Source organism: Eptatretus burgeri, chromosome 2, assembly GCF_056783735.1.
Source record: "Eptatretus burgeri isolate ZD-2024b chromosome 2, Ebu_testis_v1, whole genome shotgun sequence".
NCBI lineage: Eukaryota > Metazoa > Chordata > Myxini > Myxiniformes > Myxinidae > Eptatretus > Eptatretus burgeri.
In genome coordinates, this window is record NC_140962.1 from 3,934,706 (window position 1) to 3,955,049 (window position 20,344).

General features: G+C 46.9%; 1 protein-coding gene across 5 annotated transcripts in view; it reads right to left on the minus strand.

The window, feature by feature from the left end:
• LOC147031284 (mitochondrial import receptor subunit TOM40 homolog) overlaps window positions 1-20,344 on the minus strand; it is a 49,489-nt gene that overhangs the window by 16,435 nt on the left and 12,710 nt on the right. For 3 of the 5 annotated variants that reach the window (XM_085861125.1, XM_085861108.1, XM_085861134.1), the window contains exons 3-6: window positions 13,994-14,089; window positions 13,244-13,345; window positions 10,399-10,504; window positions 10,108-10,230 (exon numbers count right to left, since the gene is read on the minus strand). In XM_085861125.1, coding sequence (XP_085717251.1) covers window positions 10,108-10,230; window positions 10,399-10,504; window positions 13,244-13,345; window positions 13,994-14,089 — 427 coding nt within the window. The remainder of the gene's footprint in view (window positions 1-10,107; window positions 10,231-10,398; window positions 10,505-13,243; window positions 13,346-13,993; window positions 14,090-20,344) is intronic. The other 2 variants (XM_085861114.1, XM_085861143.1) reach the window with 1 other exon arrangement.

Genomic DNA, 20,344 nt, shown 5'->3' on the forward strand with positions numbered 1-20,344 from the left:
GTGAGTGAGATCCAGAGTGCCGGAGAGAAAGTGAGGTCCAGAGAGAGCGGGAATGACTGTCGAGCCCCTGCCTTTATGGACAATCCTACCACCCCAGTCTCTGTCCTCAAGCCATTAGTGCAAGTTGGGGGGCTGTCCGATGGCATGCCATGCTCGCACATACCAACAGTCTTAGCCAAAGGACCGTGCTGATCCTGCTACGCAGCCCCGTGGTGTGAGAGAGGGTGGACAAATGGCGGTGCATGTCATGAGCTGTGGGACGGAAGCTTAATTGTGAGGGATGCCTAGAGCACCCCCTTCCTTCACCCGTTCCCACCTGGCCAGACACAGGACGAGACAATCTTCCCCTTTGCAGTCCAAAATAAACAAGGCCTGTATAATCCCCCCCCCTCCCCTTTACCCCAGTAAGCCACACACTAGACACTTATCCCTATCACATTTCCTTATTACAGCTCGAAAAGTCCTTTGGGATTACACAAAACACATATATGATGCTTCGGCCATAAAACGAATGACAAACTTCCATGCCTTCCATTAAAACTGAACAATAACAAGATGGTATTCATAGAAAACATACACTGCAGTCAACAGTTTTGGAGATAGAGAGGAGCAACATTTTTCAGTTTTTCCAAGATGGAACCTGCACCACATGACCTATGGCATCATCATTATCATTACAGTATTCTACAGGAGGCGGCACTCCTATGGTGAAAATTTTTCGTCAATCGGACCAAAAATTGCTGAGAAAACAATTCATAATGATCGGAGAGGTGTTGTGCTTTTTGAATGATGATGTCATAACAAAGACACCAATGACATCATCTTTAACAAATTTTATTCCCATGGGTAGTAATTGACAATGAGCCAGGTCTCAATTTTTTCCATGGAGTGGTTTCATTGATACGGAGGTGCGAAGTTTTTCCAAGATGGCACCTGTACCACGTGACCAATGATGTCATAATCATCAACATATTCTACAGGCGGCGCTCCTATGGTAAAAAAAAAATCAGAGCAATCAGACCAAGAATTGCACAGAAATAAAATTCATATTGATCGAATCAAGCGTTGTACTTGTCAAATTATGACGTAAAAATTAAGGTACCGATGACATCATCAATAACATACACGACATGGCCAAAAGTATGCGGACACCCCTTCTCATTGGTGGACTCAGCTATTTCAGCCACACCCATTGCTGGCAGGTATATAAAATCAAGCACACAGCCATGCAATCTCCATGGACAAACAATGACAGTAGAATGGGCCGTACTGAAGAGCTCAGTGACTTTCAACATGGCACCGACAGAGGATGCCACCTTTCCAACAAGTCAGTTCATCAAATTTCTGCCCTGCTAGAGCTGCTCCAATCAACTGTAAGTGCTGTCATTGTGACGTGGAAACATCGAGGAGCAACAGCTTAGCCACAAAGTGGTAGGCAACACAAGTTCACAGAATGAGACCGCCTAGTGCTGAAGCGCATGGCACAGAAAAATCATCTGTCAGTTGCAACACTCACGACTGAGTTCCAAACTGACTCTGCAAGCAACGTCAGCACAAAAACTGTTCGTGGACAGCTTCATGAAATGGGCTTTCATGGCCGAGAAGCTGCACACAAGCCGAAGATCATCATGCGCAATGCCAAGCATCTGCTGGAGTGGTGTAAAGCTCACCGCTATTGGACTCTAGAGCAGTGGAAATGCGTTCTCTGGAGTGATGAATCACGCTTCACCATCTGGCAGTCCAACAGACTAATCTGGTTTGGTGGATGCCAGAAGAACATGACCTGCCCAAATGCATAGTCAGGTCAGGTCAGGAATGTAAGCATGCGCCAGAGCAGCACGTCGCTACATCCACTTTCCACCGGTACTCCAGGGTCCTCTGTCCGGCCATTCCCCAGGCAGATGCCTGGCCCAACCCCACCTCCTTGAGATGCCGATCAACCTGCTGCAACCACAATGCACGTGGTCGGCCCATCGGTCTACTCCACTCACGAGGCTCCCTCGCTGAGAGAATCTAGTGAGCATGATTAGTGTCAGGAAAACGAGCCACATGTCCATACAGCCACAGCTGACGTTCACGGACTATGCAGGTAACAAATCTCATTTGAGTCCCTCTCAGCAACCGCTCGTTGGACACAAAGTTCGACCAGCGATAGCCAAGGATTCTCCGAAGAGACCTGGTACCAAAGGAATTGAGTCTCCGTCTCAGATCCCTGGTGAGGGTCCAAGTCTCACATCCATAGAGCAAGACTGGAAGCACCAAAGACTTGAAGACTCGGACTTTCGTCCTCCCGCACAGGTCCGGCAGTGCCACACCCCATGATCCAGTGAATAGATGACTCCCCAGGCCTGACCCAGACATCTATTGACCTCTGGCTCACATCCAGCAGAGACATGAATATCACTGCCAAGGTAAGTGAATCTCTCTGTGACCTCAATAACCACGCCACAAACAGGTACAGACAGGATAGCAGCATCCAATATGTCATTGAAAGCCTGGACCTTAGTTTTGGCCCATTCCATTCCATTGGGACCAGACTGTGCAGAGCGTTGGTGCTGCCAAAGCAGTCTCCCTGGCTATTGGGCACAATCCTGGACAGGTCAACACTCCGACACTGGATACCAGCAGGCTGGCACTCATTTTGCCAACCTCGGAAGGATGACAGGCAGAGTTAACCCCATCTAGTATCAATTCAACAGTCGAGGGGGATTTGAACTCAAGATCCTAGAATCCCAAACCCACCACCCTAACCAGAAAGCCAACATCAGGCTTACGTTTTGACCCAGGAAACCCATAATCTCAGCAGCCCCGACTCCTCATTCAACACCTCAAGGGCCCCCAAAAGGATATCTAGAGTCTCCACAAAGATGACTGCATCATCTGCGAAATCAAGGTCAGAGATCTTTACATTCCCAAACGATGCACCGTAGCTTGATCTCTCTGACATCTTCCCCAGAATCCAGTCCATAAAAGTGCTGAAAAGTGTGGGGGACAGTACACACCCCTGGCGAACACCAGCAACAACTGGAAATAAGTCAGGGATGGTATCACCACATCTCAGTACTCTCAGTCACAGTATAATTCAGACATCAGATTGATCAGTTTTGGTGGCACCCCACGAAGACCAAGAATCCTCAAGAGGGCATCCCAATTCACTGAATCAAACGCTTTACAGAGATCAACATCGGCTGCAACATAGGCAGTCCCTGCCGAAACTCTCGTCTGTGTTCGGTGAGGACCGAAGAGCAAGGATACAGTCAATCATTGACCTCTTTGGTGTAAAACCTGACTGCTCTGGATGCTGGTGCTCAAGCTTATGGTGGCGAACCCTATCAAGAATTATCCGAGCAAAGACCTTGCCCGACACTGAGAGCCCCCTCGGTTGTTGTTGCAGTCTTGATGATCACACTTCCCTTTCAAGAGAGGGACAACAAGGCCCCTCTTCCAGTCAGTTGTGATGATGACTATGTTCCCGGCAGAGCATAGAACTGCACACAACACGAATACAGCATTTCCACCAGCTTTGAGAAGTTCAGCATGGATGCCACAGATCCTAGGAGCTTTACCCCATTTCAACCGGTTCACCTCAGCCTGTGTTTCCATAAAAGAAGGTGGACCACAGTTGATTGGAGGGTCAGCAATCAGGATGGTAACACTACTGACATCCAACTCGACAGCTGGTGGATCAGCCTGATACAGCCGCTCAAAGTAACAGGCCCAGCGGGCCTTCACTTCGGACTCCTCTGTCGAGCCCACCACCCTCTTCTCCAACTGCAGTGCACCAAGGGATGGGCTTGGAGGAATGCAATGCACGAATTCCCCTGTAAGCAGGATGAGAATCACTTGACCACAGGTGATGCTCTACCCCCTCACAGATTCCTTGCACATCGGCCTCCTTGTCCACCCTTAGTGCACGTACAGTTTTATGCCTCAGCTCCCTGCACAGCTCAGCTCTGCCATTCAGCCAGGCCCTGCGACTCTGGTCAATGGTATTCAGTGTCCCTTGAGAGACATAAATCTTCTTCGCCCTACGATGAGTTTCAAGACACCCACCAGCAACATCAAGGACGGTGGTTTTGAAGGCACTCCAAAACTTTTCAGGATCCCCCAAAGCACACAGACCCCCCCAATCTCCACTCAGCCTGTTCAGAAACTCCTCAGCTACCCTCTCATTCACTGAGCTTGCCAACATCCAGCCTAGGCTGGGAGGGAACCATTCTCCTGGATTTAGGCTGCAACTTCAGAGTTACTACAACAAGCCTGTGGTCATTGTTGAGGAACTGAGCACTCCGGTAGACCCTGCAGTTCTGGATCATCCTCCAACGACCATCAAAGAGCACATGGTCAATCTCCTTTGCCACACCGCCAGCGTTGGAATACGAAGTCCAGCGATGGGCCTGTGGGTGCCGAAACCTAAACTCACCTCCCTAAGTTCATGACTTCTTGCAAAGTCAAGGAACTTATGCTATTCCAGTTCACAGCTCCAGACCCATGGGGACCATGTCTCATAACCATCCCTATCAGTTCCAGTCGATGCATTAAAATCCCCCAAGACGAGAAGAGTATCTCGTCTGGGGCACTGATCAACCACAGACTCTCGCGTGGCACAGAATGCATCCTTCACGGTGAGATCACTCGTCTCAGTCGGGGCATATGGAGAGACCAGGGAAATGACACCCAATGAGTGATGTATCCTTAGTCTCATAATACGCTCGTTGACCGGTGTTACCTCAATTATCATTGGAGTCAGCTTATTGGACACAGTTACAGCAACTCCTTGAGTATGGTAACCATCAGAGCTACCAGACCAATAGTCGGTGCAACCACCCGCCTTGATGTCGCCGCAATCCGGTCTCCAAACCTCAGAGAGAGCTGCAATTACGATGTAGAAACGCTTGAGCTCAGATGATAACAGAGACAGGTGATCATCCTCTCTTCAGGATAGGATATTCCAGGCACCCACCTGAAACCACCTAATCCGTCTGGTGAACGTCACCTCAGCACCACCCTGACACACACTATCGCACTCTGACCCAGGAAGGTTATCCCATGGTTTCCCTACTATCATCAAAGATTGGGGTTCCGCAAAGCTTTGCCCCAAACCCCTCATCTAGTGAGCTGCCCTGGAAAAGGAAGCTGCACAGGAGGTACTCCCACAGTCCCACAGGTTTTCATATTTTTTTTTCATGCTTTTAGTATGTTTTGTGGAATGAAGGGTTTTACGGTGGCCGGAGTGCAAATCCTGCTACCTACCTCCTAATAAAAAGTAACCCAACTGCAGGAGGACGTCCACAGACACAGTTGGGGACTAGATGTGGATGGCCGTTGACTCACAAGGCGGTCCTCCGCCCTTTTAATGCATAGTGCCAACTGTAAAGTTTGGTGGAGGAGGAATTATGGTTTGGGGCTGTTTTTCATGGTTTAGTCTCGGCCCCTTAGTTCCAATGAAGGGAAATCTTTATGCTGCAGCATACCATGACATTCAAGATGATTCTGTGCTTCCAACTTTGTGGCAACAGTTCGGGGAAGGCCCTTTCTTGTTTCAGCATGACAATGCCCCCGTACACAAAGTGAGGTCGAAACAGAAATGGTTTGTCGAGATCGGTGTGGACGAACTTGACTGGCCTGCACAGAGCCCTGACCTCAACCTCATGGAACACCTTTGGGATGAAATGGAACACCGACTGCGAGCCAGACCAAATCACCCAACATCAGTGCCCGACCTCACGAATACTCTCGTGGTTGAATGGAAGGAAATCCCTGCAGCAATGTTCCAACATCTAGTGGAAAGCCTTCACAGAAAAGTGGAGACTGTTCTAGCAGCAAAGGGGGACCAACTCCATATTAATGCCCATGATTGTGGAATGAAATGTTGGACGAGCAGATGTCCATATACTTTTGGCCATGTAGTGCAACTTATTTCCCAAGGGGAGTACTTGACAATAAGTCATGTTTCAATTTTTTTCCATGGAGCGGTTTCGGACATATAGAGGTGCAACTTTTTTATTTTTCTAAGATGGCGCCTGTACCACGTGGTCTATGAAGTCATAATTATCATTAAAAAAAAAACTCTGCAGGAGGAGCCGCTCACATTCTGAAAATTGTGTCCAACAGTTGCAGAGGAAATTTCTTCTTTATACTGATCAGATTAAGCGTTGTACTTGTCGAATTATGACATCATAATGAAGGCACCGATGACATCAACAGCAACATATCTTATTCCTCATTGGGAGTACTTGACAATGAGCCGCGTTTCAATTTTCTGCATTGAGTGTTTTGGGAGATGTGGAGGTGTCACGTTTTTCCAAGATGTCGTCTGTATCACGTGACTTTGGATGTCATAATTAGGGGTAAAAAAAAAAATTTCTACAGGCGGAGGCTCTCTGTTGGTAAAATTTAGTGTCAATCGGACCAACAGTTGCCAAGAAAATGAATTTTTAAAATACAGACACGCATGCATGTGAGCCACACGTACGCAATCGAATACCTAACCCTGCTTTTCGCTTCGCAAGTGCGGGGTAACAAGGGATTTGTACAAAAAGGCTACTTCTATTAAATGGCAAGGGCACTAGATAAGGCAAAAAAAAAATTCAAAAAATAATGAATTCAACATGTAGGGATGGAATCCCCCCCAAAACCAACATTTCCTTCTCATAATTCGTTTTTGTGCAATGTTTTGTGGGGCCAGCCCCAAAACTGATGGTGTAGTTTGGGGACGGACAGACAGACAGATGGACAGACACTCCAAAATTTCTCTGCTCCTTGCCTTAATGTCCCGCTCAATATTGCCATCCTTTCTGTCTCCACTCAGATACTCTGCTACCCTGTCCTTCACTAAAAATTAATGTAGGCATGAAATCACGAAATAAAAGTCAGAAAAAACATTTCATAAAAATGAAAAAAACATGTTGGGATGGAATCAACAAAAAACAACGAAACAAGGAAGGAAGGAAGACAAGGAAAGAACGATAGCACAATCATTTTACGGATTGCCATCACGACATATTTTGACATTTTTTGTTGGAGATGGCAAGAGTCACAATTGTATGAAGATGTCTATGTTAGAGGTAGTTAGATTTGTAGTGTGGGTTGGTGCAATTCTGTATTTTATTTGTTGTGGGATCGAGATGGAAAAAGTCTGAATCCTGATGTAGAGAGATTACTCCACATGTTCAATCATAAGGGAAATAAGAGGGGTGAGTACGCAACTTCTACAACGTCAACTTTTCGCACTGATTCTGAATTCGTTTTGATAGAATACAATTCACAGGCAGAAATATAAAACAATTCTTGAAGGGGAAAGTTTTGCCTCTTGTGTGATGCCAGCCTACCTTTATGGTAATGAAACGGTGCCACTGACAGAGACAACAGAGGGTGCAGGTCTGTAAGAACAACTGAGTCATGAGGATTACGGGAGTGAAAAGGATGGATATAAGGAGGATGGACCAAGGGAGTACATTGTTGTGCCGATGAGCTGGACGGGGAGATTGATAAAAAGCCGGCTGATGTCGGCTGGACACTTGGTGCAAATAAAAGAAGAGAAAATGGCAAAGACTAGATAGGTTGAGGGAGCAATGTCAGAGTAAAAGAAGTAGATCGTGGTTGAGATGGAAAGATCATATGGTGAGTGATATCAATATATAATGTGGGGGTGGTTGAAGAGTGGAGAGAGTTGTTTGAGGACAGGGAGACATGGAGGAATATCATAGTCAAGGCAGGGCGGAAGCATGGTACTGTTGGACCTCAGCCCTTATAAAGAGAAGAGATCAGTGGTGTAGTGGTAAATAATTATGTGGGTAAACTATATGAGGTCCGTCTAAAAAGTAACAGGACTGAGCCTGCTGTGTGCTCCACTGACAAAACTTGAATGAACGGGTTGCGTCAGTCTTTCGCAACATTCCAGCAATATATATATATATATATATATATATGATTGGTGATGGTCGACTGCACTCATTGAGTGATTTTTTACAGCTCGTGTATTACACGTTGTCTAGTCTGAGTCGTCGCGCTCTGAGTCATGAGCAGAGAGCCAATCTAAAGTTTCTTGCCAAGCTTGGCAAAACTCCTTCCGAATTATTCGCAATGCTGCAGCAAGTCTATGGGGAAGAAACAATGTCACCTACACGTGCATTTGAATAGCTCAAGAGGTTCATAGAGGGACGGGAGGAGGTTGAAGATGATACATGATCTGAAAGACCTTCAACGAGCAGAACGGCAGACAACATCGAGTGTGTGAAGCAGATGTTGTGGACAGATCGTCGACTCACAGTGCGGATGATTGTTGAGGAACTTTCCATCAACAAGGACACTGTCTGGAGCATCATCACTGAAAATCTCGAAATGCGCAAGGTGTGCGCAAAGATGGTCCCCAAGCTGTTGTCAGAAGACCAGAAACAGCAAAGAGTCACTGTCTGTCAAGACATTATCGAGCGCCTGGAGGACGATCCAGACCTGCTCGGGAGAGTCGTTACTGGCGATGAATTGTGGATATTCGAATACGATCCCGAGATCAAACGGCAGAGTCGACAGTGGAAAAGTCCAGCATCACCAAGACCAAAGAAAGCAAGGATGTCGAAGTCGAAGGTCAAGGTGATGCTCATCGCATTTTTTTGACATCAAGGGCATCGTCCACTTCGAGTTTCTACCACAGGATCAAACAATGAATCAATACGTGCAACAAGGAGATCCTCCGGTGCCTCATGAGACCAGTCCGGGACAAGAGGAGGGATCTGTGGGAAAACAACGCCTGGGTGCTCCACCATGACAACGCCCCTGCTCACAGTGCCTTAAGCATCCGACAATTTCTGGCGGAGAGGAACGTGCCAACTCTGAAGCAACCCCCGTATTTGCCAGACTTGGCCCCTTATGATTTTTTCCTTTTCCCCAAGCTCAAGGGGGTGATCAAGGGGACCTGATTTCCTGATGTGGAGGGCATCAAAAAGGCCGTGACGACGGAGCTCCGGAAGATTCCAGAAGAAGCCTTCCGGGGGTGCATCGAAGTGTGGAAGTGTGATACTGGAGGGAAACTATTTTGAAGGGGACGAGCTGTGATTTCAATATATTTTTTGGAATAAAATTTCAGTGAAGTCAGTCCTGTTACTTTTTAGACGGACCTCGTATGAATGTCAGTTGAGGCTGGAAAGCAGCCAAACTTGAAGGCTAATCTGTTGAGGCATGTCCAAGGGCCCAAGATTTGTGGAGCATGGGGAAGGTCGTGAAGGGGGTCGCTCACTCTCTCTCTCACTGCCCCTCTCTCGCTCTCTCAACGTCTCTACATATTCGTCTCAGTCTAAAGCTGCATGGTCTTGGCTCTACATGGGCAGCAGCATGGCATTTCAGTTGTGGGGGATCTTTGACCCGCTTCTGCAGGATCGGTTGACTGTCAGTCACCGTACTGCAGGCCAGTTTGTGCAGTTCAACAAGAACAACAACTGCAACATTATGAAAGACTGTGTGGTCCTGGCTTCATGCAGGAAACAGCACAACACTTAGTTACATCACATAGCTCTTCATCAAGATCTCAAATTGTATCACCTTGTTCTCTGTCAAACAATAAGTTAAAATAGACTATAATACATTCAATAAGTGCTGACAATGTGGAAAAAAAAATAAATTGTTGCAGCCGCATCAGTTAATTATGCTATCGCAGCCTGATGGTGTGTATGAACGAAGAATATATTGGAGAAGTGAGGAATAAAAGACGAGGTATGCATTCAGCCTGGATTTTGGAAGCGTAACCAGAAGAACACATGCATCCTGCAGTTGCTGGGGAAGGTCAAAGGACTGAGAGGTCAGAGTGAGCAATGTTAGAGAACAGAGAAACCACCGCCCTGCCTGAGAGATCAACGGACCATATGCTTCAGCCTGTAAGCAAATTCAACTGCCAAAAATACATTAGCCTGTGAAAAGAGACGAGTGCTTTAAGCTGACTGATATGAAAAACATTGTCCAAATTTTTTACTCCCTCTTTAGTCAATATATGAACCCATTGCAAACTGTGCCCTTCCCCTCAATTTCGCAAACAATGATCAAAAAAGGAAACAAAAAAGAAAAGAAAAAAAAGAGAGATGGTTGACATAACAAGAAAAAATGGCAGAGGAGTACCAATGTAACGTGCAGCAGCTGTAACAAAGGCTCCCTCACTGTTCCCCTGGCGGTGATATACCATCTCACCTCCAAGTGAGAGGCAAGGAGAAATTGTTTGAAGGAAGTGTAGCACAGCCACACCTGTAGAGGAAGCATGGACAGGAGAGTGAAGAGATGTGTAAATTTCTGTTTGAAATGATACAAGTTAAACAAACCTTCAGTCAGCCACAAATAGCGATTGCACTATTGATTTTGACACAATTTTATCAAATGCTAATCAAATAATCTTCTCCAATTTGGACAACTTACCAGTGCCCTCGATTACGTTTGGGTTGCCCACAGTAAGTGAAATTGTATGATCTCTCCCTCGTTTCTCCAGGGTACTCTGCCACGTCTCAAACGTTTCCTCATGTGTCTAGTAAGCGTGAAGGAAGCGAGGTGCAATTAATCAATCAACAGATCTTGGAAAAATTTTTATTACATAGTCATGGCTCGAGAAAGAGCTAGTACAGTAAACAGATCAGGACTTGTTCTCCTCCTCCTCTTTCCTTTGTCCTTTGTCAGGGGTGTGGTCCGATGGCATCACATTTCTACTCAACATTGACCGACAAACTCCTCCACCTCCCTCTGTCCTCAGCCAACTCCCTCCACTCTCCAACGGCCCCTACCTTACCGATATCCCTCCTCACACAATCCTCCCACTCCTCTATACCTGGTTTCTATCCCTCGACGATGCACCCTTTCCTAATGTTCTTCCACACAAAACTTCTGCAATTCCCCTAAATGCCTCTCTGTACTTCTTCCACTCCTCCTCCTCCAAACGTTCCGTTTCTTCACCAAGTTGCTCATACATCACCCTCAACCTCTCCTTCTTGTACTCTACGATGAAGTTTCTCTGACACATCCCCCACCTAACAATCTTCCGACCACCCTCCTTTTCTCCATCCATCGCACAAACACCACAGGCTTGTACTGGATGGTGTGGGGGGAAAATTTATATTAATGTATTTTAAATTGTAACAAATGGAGTTTCAGAAATGTAACTGTTATGCTACAAGTTGAATTGGCTGTCATTTCTGGCCAAAAGACTTTTGCCCTAAATGATAAGAAATGTGTTGTTCTGGAGCAGAGTGACCGAGCTGATAAATGAACCTTTGCTTAGAAATGTACGAAGTGGCTTTTCGTCTAAAGGACACGTCTGCAGTCTGGGGAAATATCCCCCAACCTCTCTCTCACGGAAGTATAAAATGCTTTGAAATGTAAATTGTTTCAGTGCAAGTACCTGAGAAAGTATTAGAATCTCAGTGGCTTGTACTCCTTGGAAATGACCAAGTACCAAGTTAGAATAAAACTCTGATGTAATGTGGAAGTGAATTGAATCGGGTTGGTCTAACTGTAAATTAAAGTAAGAATAAATGAAATAGAACCAAATAATATTGCAATCAATGGGGATTCTTAAGTTCATTGTACGAGGGTGAGAAGTGTATGGTGGATAATTAGAAAATAAACTGTTTCACAAGGAAGGACTTGTGTGGACATCAGTTTTATCAGTGCCGATAGGGTTTTTGTAGGATTTTATAATCAAATCGGACAAAACGTTAAACTCTGTCTGAAGTCAAAATAGGATTCCACAATCGGCCAGTTAGAATCCTTCAGGAGGACAACGATCACAACAAGGTGGGTTAAAAAAAATCCACGTCAATGGTAACATGCTCTCTTGCCACTGCCTTACAATCGTTAACCCTCCACAACTGTTGCTTCCTCAACACCACCATATCCAGAGGAAATATTGTCACTTTCCTGCTTTTGAAAGAATGAACCAACCATTGCCATCCCATTCCATGCCACCAGCTCAGCCAGCTCTTGACCCTCTCTATTCCTCGTCCCCCAACCAAATTTATCAACACATTCCTCTTCACCGGGCTCCACTACTCCCACATGCGCTTCAAAGTCCCCTGCAATGCACAGCATCATCTCCAGCTTAATCATTCCCATCATCCTCTCCAGTACGTCCTTAAATTCCTGCTTCTCCACCCCAGCCCTTCCCATTTGTGGCTCAAATACTGACAGAGCACAAAACATTTGCCTCTGTGGAGGAAGAAGAAGATGCTCAAAACAGCCACGACCAGCCCCGACCTCTCTGGCCATGACGACGACAATGACGACAGGAACACTCTCAAGATGGATGCTACTTCTTGCTTTTCGCTTCCTCTCTCCTTTTCCGCTTGCTCTTCGCCGGCTGGCTGGCTGGCTGGCTGCTGGCTGGCTGGGTGGGTGGCTGGCTGGCTGGCTAGGTGGCTGCTTTCCCTCCTTTTATGCGCTCCGGCGCGCTCGAACCCTCCCCCTCCTCAGCACGCGGAGAATCCTGGTGCTGCAGCACTGCTCTAACGGTCACTTCTGTTTACGTTGTTAGAATCCCAGGCCTGCAGCACTGCTCTAACGGTCACTTCTGTTTACATCGCTGCAGAACTGCCCCAACGGTCGTTTCTGTTTTCGTCGCTGAAGATGAAGTTTTCCTAACTATAAAAGTAAATCACAGTGCATTTACATTGATTTACCCATTAGACAAGGGACGGGAAGCTATCTATAAAACATATACTTACCGAAATAACTGCACTACAGGACCTGACTGTTGAGTGTGATAGGTTTCCAAATTCGTAACAATATTTGGGACCGACGGATCTCAGCGATCAAACCGCTCGGATCGTACACGGAACGGGTACGCTAAGCGGCTCGTTCCGTATGGGAGCCATCGAGGGTGAATTTCCCCAGTAGGTTGGACCACGTGGGTATTTAGGTAAATTGAAGTTGGCAATCGACCCTACCCCACGTGGTCTGTTTATTGGCAAACTTCGGTCCAATAAGGGACCCGTACTTTTCCGAAAAGGTACGATCTAAATTCCGGGCGATCGGTCGAGCCGACTCTGCAGCTCCATCTAGCGGTCGTGCTCGCAGCCGACGCCCGGTCCCGTAACAATATATCTTTTTTAAATTTGGAGGATTACAGAAGTGTTTCTTTCACTCGATAGTGTATAGTGCTTCCTAAGTAATTTTTTTTAAATATTGTTAATTATAATGTATGTTTTATGTCAAAAATCTATAAATACAAAAGTGAATCCTGCATATGAAATGATGTAAACAGATAAAGACTGACCTGCAGGACAAGTCTTGCTCTCCCATTCTTTCCAAATTGCCCCTCAGCCCTTGCTGAAAGACTTCCAGCTCCATCAATATCCCCAACAAACCAGGGAAGAGCCTGCATTTTTCAGATAAAGAGCTTTATCATTTTGTCTCCCTTTCCCTGGAAAGTATTTTCCTATTGGTCTTTCATTCTTTCCTCTGTCACATTGTCTTTTATCCACATCTGCACAAATCTCTCAACTTCACCTTCATACCTTCTCATTATTTATATCCCACCATTGAAGAGGTTAAATCATTTTTCCCATCTGCCACACACTCCACTTTATCATGTCTGACATTTACCATTTTGGATAAATCAATCAATCAATTTCTTCAAGAAGCAAAATCTCAAAGTATTTACAAAGAAGGAAGAGCCAGCTCAAAATAAAATAAAATATAACTGGAACAAGATGGGATTTTAAAAGAGATTTGAAACCCCTGCATAATATGGGACTTTCAAAATGATGTCATCTGCCCCAGATTGCTTAGTGCACATGTGCATTTAACCACATAACAGAAATGTTGATTAGGGCATGGTTCTGTCTTTTGAGTGTGCGAGATAAGGATTGCTTTCCAAAACGGCTCACAAAGCTACTAAAAGAAGCTGAACATACTTGGAAAAGTACCCAAGAGAAAGGAATGTGCCTCTGTATAACAAAAGAGTTGGAGAACCTAGTAGAGGTAGTAGTAGAACAACACCTTCTACATTTACATGTGATCTCACCTCTCCATTCTCAGTTTCTCCTTCCCCAAAATATGTTGCACCAAAGTGATACCCTGACTGTCCTGGAACACCCAAAACGATGGCGTGGCTGGCCTGCTGACCACAAAAAAACAAGAAAGCAATTACTTTATTAAGTACCGCTCAAATACGACCTAATGATCCCATCGAGCGTGAACATCGAAAACAAAGCATTGTGACCAGATATCATACCTGAGGACAAAAAAAAATAAAAGAGAGAGAAGGCATTGCTAATTGTGGTGTTAATATCAGTGATTTTGGACTAACGATGCAGAAATCAAGAAAATGACCAAACACCAAGACCTCAAAAGCATGAAGTGAAAAAAAAATCATGGAAGCTGAAGAATGCCAAAGTTGTACCAGTGATGATGAAGAACATCATGGGAATGATGAAGAAAAACCTCACAGAGATATTAAAAACCATCCCTAGTAATATTATTACAAATTAACTACAGTTGGAAGCTGTCCTGGGCTCAGTAACGATCCAAAAGAGAGCCCTCGGCACAAAACATTGAGAACAGAAAACATCACAGCTTGGTAAATGAATCGTGACACCATTCGGAAATAAAGGTGGATACTTTGAGCCTGCCCTGGGAAGATTCCATTCCACATTCCGAAACCCACATAAGTAGATACCAATCAACGACACACACACACACGCACACACACACTCCGTTCCACCTTCTGAAATCCGCACATACAAAACTTCAGCTTGCTCCATGGATCGTGACCCTTCACTGAAATATAGGTGGATACTGTTGATGCAATTTCTCCAAAATTAGCATAATGGGTTTGAGGGTGATAAAAACAATAATAAAATGTTGATAATTAAAACTTGATATTAAAATAAATGTATTAAACCTGAAATAGAAAATGTACTCAAATATGATATGATTTTATGTGCTTGAACATGTATCTATTTTAATTTTAATTGACATAACCACATCTTTCCTTTGCATGGAAGGATCGACCTGACTATTAAAAATGTAATGAGCAGGCCGATTTTTCCAGTAAGCCAGATTCAGAATTGCCTTTTATTTAAATATATATGGGATTTTATGACATGTTAAAATCCAAGGACCAGCAAGCTGGATAGAGGAAAGTTATTACAACACAACTGAGAATGTTGGTCCAAGAAAATGTCCAGATGTATTAAAAAAAAAGCACTTGCTATATATTCCCTAGCCTGCAAAAGGGAAGTTAAACCTTTCCCTTCCCATACCATAAATTGTATGTGATCCATCCCATGTTGACATCATTCCTGAGCTGGGAGAGTCTACATATATACATATATATATATATCCTTTAAAATAAAGCTGATTGCTATACAAAAGCTTGAAATTATTTCCATCTGGAAATGCATCAACCTGACAAACTGTGACACTTGTATTTAAAATGATAAAGGGCTGCGTCTCATTGAACACTATAAAAGGAACTAAAATTCTCCATGTATTTCAGAGATCTGGAACGAGTCTTGTATTTCGGTCCCTCCAATGCGCTTATGTATGTTTGTATGGATTTGCAATTAAATCCGTTGTTTGTAAAATAAATGTTCAAATGTACAAGATGACTTAGAAATTTCTTCTACAATACTTTGAGCCCACCCTGGGAGAACTCCATTACACATTCTGAAATTCACATATGTAGATACCAATCAAACACCGACACGCATGCACGCACGCACGCACGCACACACACACCTTTAAACAGAATTCTTTGAAAGAGGAATTCAAGTGGGAAATTATCAAAATTCAATTGAAAAATATATCAAGGCCCACAACACAAAATGTCACTCCATGTTCTGTGGCCTCTGCCTTCACAACCAGATCATGGCAAACACTGGGTGAGATGGACCTTATTGTATTTACCTCCATCACCGAACGTTTAGGCTTTCTCAAAAATGATGAAATATTGTGGACAGGTTCGGTGTGTGTGATAAAGACAAACTGATTAGATTTTGGTGAAGATCCGGATCCGGATCCGACTACGAGAATTTTAAAGTGATTCTTCACCATTGAGAGATGGGGCGAAACCGATATATAGCATGATACCTCAAAAAGTCGGAGACAAATCCGGATGAAATTTTGTGGGCAGGTTGGGTGTGTGATAGGAAAGAAGTGTTTCAATTTTGGTGAAGATCTCGATCCGGATTCAATTACTATAAATTTTTTTTAAACGATTCTTCACCATTGAGAGATAGGGCTAAAAATAATGTATCGTAAAATATCAAAAAATAGCCTGGTGTTGGCGCAGTGGTTAGGGCAGCGGCTTGGGATCCAAAAGGTCCTGAGTTCAAGCCCCGTTGGGCCACTGAATTAATACACCAGGGGGTTGACTCAGCCTGTCATCCTTCCGAGGTCGGCGAAGTGAGTACCAGTGTACTGGGCCGGTGTATACCCCGGTTAAAATAGGTGTGCCATATCCCTGTGTTGTAAGAGGCGACCAGGGTTGCGTCAGGAAGGGCATCCGGCGTAAAACATGTGCCAAATCACTATGCGGATCATACGGATGATCTGCTGTGGCGACCCCGAACGGGAGCAGCCGAAATAAGAAGAAGAAGAAGAAGAAAATATCTCAAAAAATTGTGGACGGATTCAGATGAAACTTGGACAGGTTGGGTGTGTCACAACGACAAAATACTTCGATTTTGGTGAAGATCCGAATCTGGATACGGAGAAGATAATTATTTAATTTTTAAAGTGATTCTTCACTCTTGAGAGATAGGGGCAAAAACTATAGAGTACTACATTGCATGATATTTCAAAAATGTATTGGGCCCAATATGTTCTTCTGGATCAGGCATTACGTGGCGGAGGTATGCGCTACCCTGAGGTCCCTTCTCCACCTAGTGCCCGAGTTACATATGTATCGATGTCGAAGTGAAGGGTGGATTATATTAGATCACACAAAAGGTTAAGCAAAATGATATCCTGTAAAAATAAAATTGCACATTGTCAGCGGATGAGACACCTCCTGAGGCACCAACTGTACGGCACCGCAGGGCCCAACACAGGTGGAAAAGTACTTCTGTCCAATCGATGTTCCCTTGAGCATGGATACCTTTACCGACACAAACAACCAAGCAGCTTTGAGAACGCTCACCAAGTGGCTAAAGGCACTCAAGCAAGCACTCCAACGAAACAGTTGTTAAGAAACAGCTTGGCACACGATTAGCAACAGATTAAACATACACCTCCCGGAGACGCCCGAAATGTCAAGCCACGAACGCTGACGTCTCCAGATGTTTATGAGCATTGCAATGTACCCAGCGATTCGTAGCGATGATGAACAGGCATTCGACGATACGAGTGAGGAAAGTGCAAACAACAAATTTATCATAAAGAAATCGCATCGGCCTGTTCCAACAAAAGGCATGGTGGGGCAGGCCAAAAAAACATGGCAGCTTCAGACCCCAGCGAGGTTACCCAGGAAACGCCAAAAGACCCACAGAGCGAGGAGGCCGAGGATCACCTGATGAGGGATATAATTAAATAAGGCCGTTAATTATCTTCAAAAGGGGTGTTTTAATTAACCCAAACACCAAATTTTCACCTTTGCACTTCCTTGGAGTTCTCTGAGTATGCATGCAAAGTTTCAGGCTGCTCGGATTTTATAGTTTTAGAGTTATGGAGGAGACACACTGACACACTGACACACTGACACACACACACACACACACACACACACACACACACACACACACACACACACACACACACACACACACACACACACACACACACACACACACACACACACACACACACACACACACTGTTGCGGTTCTGAAAACCTCATGCCTCGAAGGCAATGGCACCCAACATACAGTGATCCCCAGATAGTTATTTAGTAAGTTTACATGCAGTTAGACCTTCTCCTCATGTCTATGGGTTAACGGGACGAAGTGCATTGTTTGGATCTTATAGCTTGGTCTAATTATAGCTCCATCTTCATTCCAATCCTTTCCTTCAATCCATGAAATAAGTCAAAGCAGGCACCGCACCCAGACGGCCGCCTGTGAAAATCATGGTGAAAAACGATCCACCACCAGACTGCAGGGGACGCACGCAGCCCGGTGATAACCTCCACCTACACTGCACAAGACGCGCGCGGCGCGCCCCTTTCATTCAAATCTGCATCTAATAATTATGTCTTCTTTTCAACCCTGATTTTTATCCAACCCTTTCCTTCAACCCATGATATGAAGTGAAGCAGGCACAAATGCACGATAACAGACACGCGTGCAGCCCTGTGTTAATCACCACCGCACTGTATGGGACGTGCATGGCGCACATCTTCATTTGTGTCTGCGCGCTGATTTACAACCACGACTCACCATCGACCTTCGCTCACCACCATGGCCACCAATAACTACCGCAAACAGCAGAGGTCATCCTGTGCCAAACTTGCACCTCTGCCTCAATGCAGTCGCCACCAAGCAGAGGCACAAATGCACGGCCCAGATCCATCGGGCCACGTGGCATGTGGACGGAAGCGTATTGGCCAGCGCCAACCGCAGATCACCGGGGGTGCCCGAACGGGCATGCGGGACTGACGCGACCCTCGGCCAGTCGCCGGAACACGGCCCAGGCGTTCAGTGCAAGGAAATTCATGTCGCGGTGTTCAGTGTAAGACAATTCCACAGCTCGGCCATGTCTCGCCGAATGGATGAATGGGGCCACTTCCGGCCGGAGGAGCATGGCAGCGTGGGTCTGGGGGCCAATAGGATCGCACGATTCAGGTTGTCACCTCACCATACACCACGGGGCTTACAAAACGCAGATCGCAAAGCCGTTCACGCTCGGGATCTCTGCATTCACCTGCTGCTCTGCTTTCCATGCCTGCTGACTCCCGCCGCTCTCACCTTACTTCGCCCTCGACCTCCACACTCTCCTGCTGGCTCCACCCACAGCCCTGCCTCCACCCACCACCCTTCCTCTCGCCTGCTGGCTCCACCCACCAGCCTTCCTCTCGCCTGCTGGCTCCACCCACCGCCCTTCCTCTCGCCTGCTGGCTCCACCCACCGCCCTTCCTCTCGCCTGCTGGCTCCACCCACCGCCCTTCCTCTCGCCTGCTGGCTCCACCCACCGCCCTTCCTCTCGCCTGCTGGCTCCACCCACCGCCCTTCCTCTCGCCTGCTGGCTCCACCCACCGCCCTTCCTCTCGCCTGCTGGCTCCACCCACCGCCCTTCCTCTCGCCTGCTGGCTCCACCCACCGCCCTTCCTCTCGCCTGCTGGCTCCACCCACCGCCCTTCCTCTCGCCTGCTGGCTCCACCCACCGCCCTTCCTCTCGCCTGCTGGCTCCACCCACCGCCCTTCCTCTCGCCTGCTGGCTCCACACACCGCCCTTCCTCTCGCCTGCTGGCTCCACCCACCGCCCTTCCTCTCGCCTGCTGGCTCCACCCACCGCCCTTCCTCTCGCCTGCTGGCTCCACCCACCGCCCTTCCTCTCGCCTGCTGGCTCCACCCACCGCCCTTCCTCTCGCCTGCGGGCTCCACCCACCGCCCTTCCTCTCGCCTGCTGGCTCCACCCACCGCCCTTCCTCTCGCCTGCTGGCTCCACCCACCACCCTTCCTCTCGCCTGCTGGCTCCACCCACCACCCTTCCTCTCGCCTGCTGGCTCCACCCACCACCCTTCCTCTCGCCTGCTGGCTCCACCCACCGCCCTTCCTCTCGCCTGCTGGCTCCACCCACCGCCCTTCCTCTCGCCTGCTGGCTCCACCCACCGCCCTTCCTCTCGCCTGCTGGCTCCACCCACCGCCCTTCCTCTCGCCTGCTGGCTCCACCCACCGCCATTCCTCTCGCCTGCTGGCTCCACCCACCGCCATTCCTCTCGCCTGCTGGCTCCACCCACCGCCCTTCCTCTCGCCTGCTGGCTCCACCCACCGCCCTTCCTCTCGCCTGCTGGCTCCACCCACCGCCCTTCCTCTCGCCTGCTGGCTCCACCCACCGCCCTTCCTCTCGCCTGCTGGCTCCACCCACCGCCCTTCCTCTCGCCTGCTGGCTCCACCCACCGCCCTTCCTCACGCCTGCTGGCTCCACCCACCGCCCTTCCTCTCGCCTGCTGGCTCCACCCACCCACAAGTGCTAAGTAAACAACATCGAGGTAACAGCCGTCTGTGAAACATGCCTGACTCCACATTACAATTAACTTGGTAGAAATCCAAAATGCAATCGTCCGCCAAGATCATTCAATTAAGCAGTCACTCAGCTCGGGCCCTGAGCTTTGTCAGTGGCCTCACCCCGGTGCAGTTGGTGCGTGTACTCTTGCTGTGGGACACATTGCCAAGACAGCCACTCACTGCAGTGACCAATTGCAAACAGAATGAAA